Genomic DNA, 11,153 nt, shown 5'->3' on the forward strand with positions numbered 1-11,153 from the left:
TCCAACCCAGGAACTCACTTCATAGTCAATGGCATGTGACAGTGGCCCATGGTTATGGAATTTGCTGACCTTAGCATGTCCCCCATAAGCTTAATTGAACAAAAGAATGGCCTTTTAAAAACTCAGGTTACAGCATCAATGGAGTAGCAATACCTTACTGGAGCAGAAGGCTATATATGCTCTAAATATGGTGCTGATTTTCCCACAACCATCTTTCACAGGTCTAGGAATCAAGGGTGTGAAAATGCAGTAGCACCATCCACTATTACTCCTAGGGATTTACTAGCAAAATTTTTATTCCTGTTCCTGAGACCTTCTTATGCTCTGCTGGTCTAGAGGTCTTAGTTCCAAGTGAAGAAGGCTTCCACCAGGAGACAGCAATGATCTCATTGAACTGGAAGTTGAGACATCAAAGAGCAAAGAATAGAATTATTATACAAGTAGAGTAATTTTTTCTGATTACCAAGGGAAAATGGTGTTTCTACTGCACCATGGAGATTAAGGAAGATCATGTTTGAAATACACACCTCTTGGGCGGCGCCTGTGGCTCAGTCGGTGGGGTGCCGGCCCCATGTACCAAGGGTGGCGGGTTCAGACCCGGCCCCGGCCAAACTGCAACCAAAACATAGCCCGGCGTTGTGGCGGGCGCCTGTAATCCCAGCTACTCGGGAGGCTGAGGCAAGAGAATCGCTTAAGCCCAGGAGTTGGAGGTTGCTGTGAGCTGTGTGAGGCCACGGCACTCTACCGAGGGCAATAAAGTGAAATTCTGTCTCTACAAAAAAAAAAAAAAAGAAAGAAATACAGACCTCTTAGGGCATCTCTTAGTCCTACCTCATCCTGTGATTAAAATCAATGGAAAACTACAAAAACCAAATTCAGATAATGGTTTGGTTCACTTTGCTGGGCTTAGAACCATGAACAGCTAAGGTGCTAAGGTGCTTAATGACAGCAAAATTAATATGGAATTGATAATGAAAAAGATAGCAATAAATACCAGCTGCAACCACATGACCAGCTGAAGAAATGAGAATTGTTTAAGTTATGAGCATTTTTTTTTTTTTATTGGAGACAGAGTCTTAATATGTCACCTTCGGTAGAGTGCCGTGGGGTCACAGCTCACAACAACTTCAAACTCTGGGATTTAAGCAATTCTCTTGTGTCAGCCTCCCAAGTAGCTGGGACTACAGGCACCCGCCACAACACCCCGCTATTTTTTTGTTGTTGTTGCAGTTGTCGTTGTTTAACTGGCACAGGGTGTGTTCAAACCTGCCAGCCTTGGTGTATGTGGCCGGCACCCTACACACTGAGCTACAGGGGCCGCCCAGTTATGAGCATTTCTTCCTTATGCTATGTGTGTGTGTAACAAATATTTTTATATTCTTCCCTCTCTTATTCCTTATATTAACAATGGGTAACTTTATATTACAATATTTAAGTTGCAGGATATCAAGAAGAAACATAACCCAAAGACTCTGCCTCCTCTTCTGAGTTTTTTGGTTGTATGCAGGATGATTCTATCACTTCAAGCAGAAGTATGATTTTGTTATCGTCTTTATTTGGAGATCAGATATATTTCAAAGTGATGCGTACAGGCACAAGGTTGACAAGGAGTGGACTAAGGCCAAGCTTTGCCAATTTGGCTAATCCCCAATTATCCAAACACTAAGCTAGGTGTTGCCACGAAATACTTTGTAGATATAATTAATGTAAAGAGACTATCCTTGGTAATTCGGATGGGTGAGTCCATCAATTGAAAGGCCTTCAGAACAGAACTGAAGTTCCTAGATGAAGAAATCCCACCTGCTGACTGCAGCCTCCACTTACTCCCCAGAGCTCCAGCCTTTCTCTCCCTGAACCACAGGGAAGATGTGGGAGGTGGGAGTCCAGGAATGCACTTGAAGGGTGCAAAGGAACTCGGGGTTGGAAAGGATCAAATGGAAGTGATAATTTAGGAAGCCAAAGGAATTTGTATACCTACAGATTTGTAAAACAGGGGTGCTGACTTGAGGTCTTGAGAGGTGCTCTTCCTTCCCTTAGGGAATTCTCTCAGACCCTCCCACAATTGCCTTGTCATTCCAATCTCAACTCAATGTCCAAGATATGATCTCTCAACCCATGGTCCACAGCTCCTGTTACCCTGGTGCTTTCCTCACAGCACTATTTGACAGTGTATTACCTATTTTTCATCACATACGTACTCTCTCCACTAAAAGACTTTGCCCATTAAGTTCAGTATTCAATCTTTAGTACTGTAGCGTCTAACTGGCATACAACAAAAAGTTGTTGGGTAGGGTGTTCCTGTCAAGGATTAAAGATATCAACTTTCGGATGGAATCCTCTAGTCGAAACCTGTTGCTAGTAGGCAACGCAGAAGTAGATGAACGGTTAATAAATTAACAGACTCATACAACCAGGATTGCCTGAAGTATTCCTTATAGGAGAATAACTTAAAATTCAACAGACTACTCTTTCAGCCATATTTTTATTTACAGTTTGTGTTCAATGCAAATCAACTCCATAACATGAGAAATTACTATGAATCAAAGCATAAATACACAAACACAATATACAATTCAAAATAGTTGTATGGCATTCAGGTACAAAGCAAAGGGAGTGTTCATTCACACACACAGTAGCTTCAGATCTGTCCCGTCTGTCTAGTTGTTCCCATGTAGGTTTCTAAAGATGGAAAAAGAATGACTTTGGTCACCACCACTACTGTGGCCATATCAGATATTGGAACATCTAAGCATCAGTGTGTGACCATGCGAACAAAAGTCTTCATGGAGTGTCTATTTTTCAAAAGGTTTCTGTGTATCCAGGCAGTGGTAAAAGATTTACTGCAGAATCAAGCCTACTTTTAGGCTTAGAACCAGGTTCTAACTATCTAAAAATATTGACTGATTAACAAAAAGGTGTTCCAAATGTGGCTATTCTGACCCAAAGTTGTCATTGATTTAAGAAAAAAAAAAATATTTACAGAAAGAGTATAAAAGTTTTTGCAAATTTAATGAAAGTTAGCTTCCAATCTTAACTTTTCCAAATACTTGATTTACACCTTTGGCTCCTTCAGATCTTTGCCTTATTTAATTTCAAGATTTGTAATTTTGCCTTCAAAACAGATCCTTCCTTAAATTATAAAAAGTATTCAACATATGCAGAAATAAAACTCACTTTGACATTAGTTGAAATCAATGCAATTCTATCTACTCTTTGGAATCAGTTCAGCTAAAAGGACCTGGTGCTCTTGTTGAATGGCAATAGATTCAAGGAAATGCCTACCACTTGACTCTATAAGGATACGCAAGAGTTACTCAGGATGCTTGGCCTTGGGGGAGATTCCAATCCTTTATTGCTCTGGCACATGTCAATTATTACATAAAAGGTCAAATGCAATGTTAAATCCAAAGCCTCAGAGGAAAAAAAGTGTTCAGGTCCCAAAAGAACAGTGATAGCTTAACAATGTAAATTTTCATCTAGAGTATATTGGCGGCATTAAATTAGTACTGCTGAAACAATACACTGAGGATTTACAGTAACAACTGGAAGTTCCTTCTAATGTACATATAAATAGAGTCATGGAAGCTTTTTTATATTACCTGTTTTTATGGCCTTATAGAACAAATGAACCAAATGAAAACTGAACCCCCATTCCACATCATATCCTTTATTTCTAGACAAAGATACATAATCTATTCTTATTTTCTCAGTAGTTTTAAGTGTCCGTATTTCTTAAGCCACATTCAAGGAAATCATATTTTTGCTAATTTTGGATGTTGCCACTCTTCCTCTTGTACATGAAACTCCAGGAGCCTTCATACTGGCAATCCATCATCTAGTCAAACCCTTCACTTGTTCTTCAAACCAATCGATTTGGGATCTCAACATTTTCTGTGTTAATCAAAGGAGGTGTGGAATTAGTAGATTCGATGAAGACCTGTTTTTTCCTTGCCACACTGGACTTCTAGATGCCGTTTGGATTGGATTTAGAAGATGGGGTAGTACAGATGTTTCTTGGCCTGAGTCTCTTAACAGCAGAGATGTAGTAGAGAGAGCGAGACCATGAGGACACCGGTTGTGGACTGCAGGGCACTGCCACCTGCCTTGGTGGCATTAGCTGGATTCGCGGCAACCAAGGTACTCTGGGAGGAGTTACTTGGAATTGTTACGGCTGTTTGATTTGAATAAATCTAAAACATATAAAAAGTTACACTGATAAATTTCCACACTTCATTGCTACCTCTACATATACTCTTAATACACAATTAAGGTAGGTAATATATTCTAAGATTGCTGCTCTCCCCTGTTCTCACATCCTCATAATTAATTTCTGAATTACTGCTCACTTCCATCAAGGTCATTTTCTCAAGCTTCAAAACAAACTACCCAGAAATGCCTAAAGAGTGCAGATAGCAAAAAAAGTTCTTTAATAACTGTGACTCCCCAAAGTATGGCCTTTTCTTTGCAAACAAAGGACCAAGTTAACTGATTTAATTTCTTAGATTATATTTACTTACTGGCATTGCAATAAGGTTTCTATTTTCCCAGAAAGGGGGAAATTTAATGTTACATTTTTTAAAAAAATGCATTTTTAAAAATACTGTATTTGAGGCTTGGCACCCGTAGCACAGTGGTTACTGTGCCGGCGGATTCAAACCCAGCCCAGGTCAGCTAAACAACAATGACAACTGCAACAAAAAAATAGCCAGGTGGGCTCGGCGCCTGTGGCTCAAGCGACTAAGGCGCCAGCCTCATACACCTGAGCTGGCAGGTTCAAATCCAGCCCAGGGCCCTCCAAACAACAATGATGGCTGTAACCAAAAAATAGCCGGGCGTTGTGGCAGGCGCCTGTAGTCCCAGCTACTTGGGAGGCAGAGGCAGGAGACTTGCTTAAGCCCAGGTTGCTGTGAGCTGTGATGCCACAGCACTCTACCCAGGATGACAGCTTGAGGCTCTGTCTCGAAAAAAAAAAAAATAGCCAGGTGTTGTGGTGGGCACCTGTAGTCCCAGCTACTTGGAAGGCTGAGGCAAGAGGATCACTTAAACTCAAGGATTTGAGGTTGCTGTGAGCTGTGATGCTACCGCACTGTACAGAGGGCAACATAGTGAGACTCTGTCTCAAAATATATATATATATATATATATATATACCATATTTGAGATTTATGACACTAGAATTAATTGGGGCACTGTCTATCCTGAATTTGTTGGGTAACTTTCACATACCCACTGAATACATAGTATAGCCTTGGTAACTTAGCCTTAAGGGGCTAGTAAGTACCTTATCTGCTCCCTTGAAATCTTAAGATTATAACCCTTCTCAAAATGTCTACAATATTTGTTTTAAAATTATTTTTTATTAAAGAGTTTTGGCTCTAAGGCAGAATGACTTCACTGGGAACTCCAAGAAGTGGGAGTGATTTCACAAAAGAGAGAGGTTGGGTGTTAAGTTTCACCAACAGCCGCCTCACTGCCTGGTCACTAAGCTGTGGCGGAGGACCAAGCTTCCCCTAATGTCCCCACGTCTGAGTGGCATCATTCACCACCGATTTTTCAAGCTAGGAAATGCACAGTCCAGTGGGGCACGTGATAATCTCTCCTTTGTCACCGAACAAAGGCAGATCAGAGTTCTCAGCTCTCACTGCCAGGGAGGGTTTACCAGGGCTTCTGATTACAGTCAGGAGGGAGGACGTGGCACTAAACCGAAGTCTGGGCCACATGTACATTTGGTTGCCTATTAATCCAAAGATAAAACCCTCCTACATCAGCACCGACTCCTTTTGTTTGTAAAACCCATAAGGTCATTAAACAAATATTGACCAAAGAAACGTACAATTCCTATCCAAAATAGTCTATGGATAAGGAAAAACATCTTGATCAGGACAAATTTATTTACAGGGCACCTACTGTGCGCAAGATTGGTTTGTCCCATCAGGAAATAGTACCCCTACTAAAGGCAAGCATTAACATGGTGATTTCTTTAAAACAGGGTGCCCGTTTTAAAGTCCTGGTTTGGGAATCCAGAAAATAACCTGTTCTTTATTCATACAAATAGGTTTAGTGCAGCAGGTGACTTTTTTTTTTTTACATCCATGAATCAACCTGAGAATCTAAAGGTTCTCAACACCAAGAACAAAACACACAAAAATGTTAAATCTATTAAGTTGACACTAAACATAATCTTCCCTAACGATCTAAATTTGTTCACTTAATTAAAATCTCCCTCTTAAAATTTTGGAGGAAAATATTTGGTTGGTGAGAAGGCGGGGGGCGGGGAGCTTGCTCCTGGCGGCCGGCTGTGCCCCTCCCCCACGAGGAATTGCGGGAGCTCAGCGGACTCCGGGCAAGACAATAGGGTACGGTTGCCCCGTCCGCGGTGGGGAGCCCTCAGAGCCCCGCACGGTCTCGGGCTACACTCCCAGGTAAGCCCAGAGGTCAATGCCTGGGGACCAAGGACCCAGCACGCCCAACGTCTGGGGGGAGACGTCCTGGAAACAGTCCTCAAAAAACCCCAAGCGAAGGCTGTGAAAAGCCACTACACTGTTACCCCACCTTCCAAGCCAGCCCGAAATGCCCAAATGTCTCCTCCCACGGTCCCACTCGGGTTTCCCAGGCTCAGCCCCCGGCCACCCTCGCGGGCGCCGCGCATCTCCACCCAGGGCACCGCAGAGCCGCTCCTGGTACCCACGCTCCGGGCAAGGTTCCCGGGACAGAGGGTCCGGGGAGGGGGCGTGGTGGCGGGGATTGGGACTGAAACAAAGCCTGGCTGGGACTTGGGACACAACCATCCCACCCTGTCGCCTCCCCAGAACCAATCTGGGCTAAGAAGGGACTCCTAAGGTGACCAGTGACGGAAGTGTCCGGTTGCGCAGCAGAGAGCAGAGTCTGGAGAGGGTTCTTCCCCAGACTCCAGCCCTCAGCCTGCGGTGGAAAATGGGGCCAGGCCGCCGGGGCGTCTCTGGGATCCCCGAACCTACTACGAGATGGAGGATGGGCGTGAGCGGCGCTCCCCGAAGGGGACCGTCCCCTCTCTTTGTGTCGAGCGCGGAGAGCGGGACGACACTCCTTGAGGAAAGTGGCGCTCAAGGAACCGAGGAACGACCTTTTAAGAACCTCATCTCTCTGGGCACTCCGTGAGGAGCGGGGATGAACGTTCTGCTCGCTACACCTCGGACCTCTGGGCGAAGGTGGGTGGTAGGAGCCAGGTCACCAGGGAAGGGCCCCGTGGACCTGGGGTGGGGCCGTGTCCTCGCAGCCCGCGCGAGGCACTGCATTGTTCCGGGGCCGTGGAACGGAAGGGACAGTCCTCAAGGGAATGCAAAGTGAGGTCCACATCGCCCTCTCCCTTGGTCACTTATGCAAGAGTCCTTCTCTCCGTCGCAGTCCGTGGCCCCAGGTAGGGCCACAGAGGCTGGTCCCCGGGGACTGTTCCATCTCCCAACCTCCCTGGGGCACGGCCCTCGAGCCCCGCCGGGAGCCAGGGCCTCACCTGTGTGGGTAGGAGCAGTGCCAGGAGCAGCAGCCCCAGCCCGAGCCTGGCCACCATCGCTCTGCCCATGTCCCCTCCGTCGGTGTGCGGCGCGTCTCTCGGGATGCTGGCTGCGTGGAGAACCGCTGGCTCCGCGCGGGCGCAGGCAAGGTGGGGAGCGCGGCGCGCCGGCGGGACCTTATATACCGGGACAGCCACAATAGCCGTGACGTGGCGGCGCCCGCCCACCCACGCTCCCCTCCCCCGCCGCCACCCGCCTTCCCCGCCCCCCTCGGGGCTCCCCGCGCCCCCTCCCTCCGCCGCCGCCGCCCGGGCCCTGGGCTGCCCGGAGCCCCCAGGGCGGCCGCAGCGGCAGGTGGGCAGGCGCCGCGGGCTCCGGGCACCGGGGAGCGTCCCCAGGCGGGCGGCGTGCAGTGGCCCAGACGCGCGGCGACTCCCACCCAGGACCCGGGGCGGCCGCGCGCGCCACACGCGCCGCTCGCAGAGCCCGGCCCAAGTTTCCTTTGTTTCCCGGGACCTGCCATCTTACCCCCCTGAAGAAAACTCTGCGCCTCCGACGCGGCGGGGCAGCACCGGTCCCGGAGCAAGCACGTTGCTTGAAGAAGTGTGTCCCCAGAAATCGGAGACTCGCTAGCGAATTCCAGTGGGACCGCGCGGGGGGCCGGCGGCTTCCCGGGCTGGGTTTTCTCTGAGCCTGCCGCGGAGGAAAGGGGGCCGTGAGGGTGTAGCGGGGCCTGGCGCTTTGCCCTTAGCCACGGGACCCGGGCGTCGCCCCCCAACAGCCCTTCCCAGATGGCCGCCGGGGCTCGCAGCCTGCCCCTGGCCCCGGAGCGACGTGGGTGCTCATCCCGCGGCCGCCCCTCCCCAGCCACGTGCTTTGTTGTTGAGCTCCTCTCCGCCGCCGCGGTGTGAGCTCCCGGGACACCCCGGTCCCTGTGCCCCGGGAGCCGGGGAGCCATCCGCGGGGCGCGGGCCCGCGGCGGACACTGGCAACTGTGGGGTTCCCGTCCCGCGTGCCCCTGCCACCCCGAAGGGGACCCCCGCCCTCCAGGTCCTCCAGGCGGCTCTTTGCTCCCAGGTACTGCACGGGGAGCAGGAACCTCCCTGGCGGTCCCACCAGAATTCGTTGTCCCTTTCGAATTCTTGGGAACGCTGTTTTCCCGTCTCTGTTATAATGTACTTGTTTAAAGACCAAAAGCTTTCAGGATAAAAGTGTTTATTCTTCCATAGTTGCCATTAGGAAATTTAATGAACTGGCGCGAATAGATGAGCAATCATTCTGCACATTTGGATGGAGTGTTTTTTCTAACTATCCTATCGTGAAAATGTACAAGCATGCACCAAAAGTTGAGCTCATTTTACTGGTGGAGCATTTTTGGTTTGGTTTTTAACTGCAAGACAATCCTTTTAGTTAAGATTTAACGAGTGTTTTTGACGTCTTTAAAGCAAACAGATAATAACCAAACCTAATGCGAGTAAGGTTGTGGATATGTTTAAATTTCACTTTTGCTGAACGGCCTCCTTAAAACAAGGTAAGTTTTTTAGGAAAGCAAAGCGACAATGGAATTCTTAACAGTTGGTCTGTGACTGAGTGAGCTTGTGCCTTAAAACTCAGCCACTCCGGCTCAGTAACTTTCCACCTTTACGATGTGCTTGGGAACACAAGAATTTCTGTCAAGCACCCGTGACTTTCCTGTTTAACAGTACTAACCTAGCTTCTCCCTTCCTCTTCCAGGGTGAAAAATGGACGGTTTGTGACCGAGGAGTACCAGGTTCCAAGGCAGAGAGTAAGTCCTCCAGAAGCTGCCCGTTGAATTAACTGGTGGTATTCATAGGATCCATTTCTTTTGGCCCTCATCTTTTTTTTTCTATTCCTCCTCCCCCTCCCAATCGCCTCCTCCTTTTTGCTATTAAGTAAGGAGATGGACTTGTCCAGTGGTTAATAACCCAGCCTCTGGAGCCAGACTGCCTGGATTCAAATTCTGGCTCTGCTACTTTTACTTTCAGCAAACAACCCATTTTCCTCATCTGTAAAGTGGAAATAAAAATACCATTACTAATTCTTTATTAAAGAGGTATCGTATATATGGGTTAGAATATGCCTGCCTTGTAGTGTTACCTCTCACTTAATATTTGGTCTTCCACAGAAGGTTCCAGAAACCAGAAAGGACTTAGTTTCTTTGCAGCTGTATGATAGATGAAAGAATATCAAGCTCCAGATAATACACAGAATTGATGAGGCAACTCAGGATCTGTGCTGTGTGAACCACCTCACCACCAGCTAACAAGACTGCATAATTCACAGAGCAAGACCCTGGGCATCCTAAGGGGAGCGTTGCCAGGGCTTTGGCAATGATATCATGGAGGCTTAGCCCAGGTAAGGAACTTCTCTTTACAGATCCCCACCCACCCTATCTCCTTCTGGGCCATACTGAGGGAGCAGTACTACTTCCCAAGTGCTGGACTGAGAGGAGTGATGAGGAAACGGACACAGCACATAATGGGCTCTGGGGCAGAACTGGATTTAAATCCTGCTCCCCCACTTTCTAACAGTCTGACTTTCAGCCAGCCTCCCAACCTCCCTACACCCACCTGGACTTCCTCATCTATAAAATGAAGCCAATAATACCCACCTTGCAGGGGGTATGATCTTCACTGAGATAATATTTATCAACATGGGAGGGAATCACTAAGCTGCCACTTACATTGCTGTTGGATATATTCATTGTGGTGTGGGGTTTTGGTCTTTCATGTATATAGCACTTGCTCTTGTCTCAAACATCTTTGCATGTGGCGTTTCATATTGCATCTGTGAAGTCAGTAGGACAGATGATGTTGGTATCATTTTTATATCTGAGGCACAGAGAAGTTAAGTAACTTACCCAAAATTGCATTGCCATGTCTAAAGCTAGAACCCAAGTTTCCTGAGCCCCGTCCCAAGTGTTTTCTATTGTAAAAACAAGAACAGAGGCTCAGCACCTGAAGCTCAGCGGCTGGCAGGTTTGAACCCAGCCTGGGCCTGACAAACAACAATAACAACTACGAAAAAAAAAAAAAAATAGCCAGGTGTTGTGGCGGTCACCTGTAGTCTCAGTTACTTGAGAGGCTGAGGCAAGAGAATTGCTCAAGCCCAAGAGTTTGAGGTTGCTGTGAGCTGTGAAGCCATAGCACTCTACTCAGGGCAACAGCTCAACAGCTTGAGACTCTGTCTCCAAAAAAAAAAAAAAAAGAGAACAGAGTCCATGCTCCGCTTACTCTATATCCTCTGCCCCCAAAATCAGTATTTGCTGGGTAAATGGACCAATATTAAAGGAGCAGGTTAATTTGCTTTATAAGGTAAAATAATAAATCCTCCTGGGCACAGTGGTATGTACTTGTAATCCCAGTTTGGGATTGGGAGGCTGAAGCAGGAGGATCTCTTGAGCCCAGGAGTTCAAGTCTAGCCTGGGCCTCCTATACACACAATAAATAAATAAAATTTTTAAGAAAGGAAAAAAATCCTATATCTTGGGTAATAGAAGATACAGGGGTAAATTATTTGACATCTTTAGCACTTTTTCTGCAAAATGGATATGAGATGTAATAATCCAAGGAGATTTCTTTCATGCTTTACAGCACATAGAGTGGCTGAAATAATCAAAATGTTTAAAGTATCTTCTACAAG

General features: G+C 47.0%; 1 protein-coding gene across 1 annotated transcript; it reads right to left on the reverse strand.

Moving 5' to 3' along the window:
• Nucleotides 1–2,463: 2,463 nt before the first annotated feature.
• Nucleotides 2,464–8,990, reverse strand: LOC128585403 (uncharacterized). The gene is made up of 3 exons (XM_053590494.1): nucleotides 8,019–8,990; nucleotides 7,490–7,666; nucleotides 2,464–4,190 (listed from the first exon to the last, which is right to left on the reverse strand). The coding sequence occupies exons 1-3, from the start codon at nucleotides 8,446–8,448 to the stop codon at nucleotides 4,153–4,155; spliced, it is 645 nt and encodes a 214-aa protein (XP_053446469.1). The 5' UTR covers nucleotides 8,449–8,990; the 3' UTR covers nucleotides 2,464–4,152.
• Nucleotides 8,991–11,153: the final 2,163 nt, after the last annotated feature.

The sequence above is a fragment of the Nycticebus coucang genome, chromosome 5 (genome assembly GCF_027406575.1).
Source record: "Nycticebus coucang isolate mNycCou1 chromosome 5, mNycCou1.pri, whole genome shotgun sequence".
NCBI lineage: Eukaryota > Metazoa > Chordata > Mammalia > Primates > Lorisidae > Nycticebus > Nycticebus coucang.

What these genes read in the sequence shown, in the direction of transcription:
- LOC128585403 (XM_053590494.1), bottom strand. Translation starts at nt 8,448, where the DNA reads ATGGCTCCCCGGCTCCCGGGGCACAGGGACCGGGGTGTCCCGGGAGCT. An exon ending in GCAGAGTTTTCTTCAGGGGG is followed by an intron (nt 7,667 to 8,018) that starts GTAAGATGGCAG and finishes CCGGTATATAAG; the next exon opens with GTCCCGCCGGCGCGCCGCGC. An exon ending in CACTGCTCCTACCCACACAG is followed by an intron (nt 4,191 to 7,489) that starts GTGAGGCCCTGG and finishes TATATGTTTTAG; the next exon opens with ATTTATTCAAATCAAACAGC.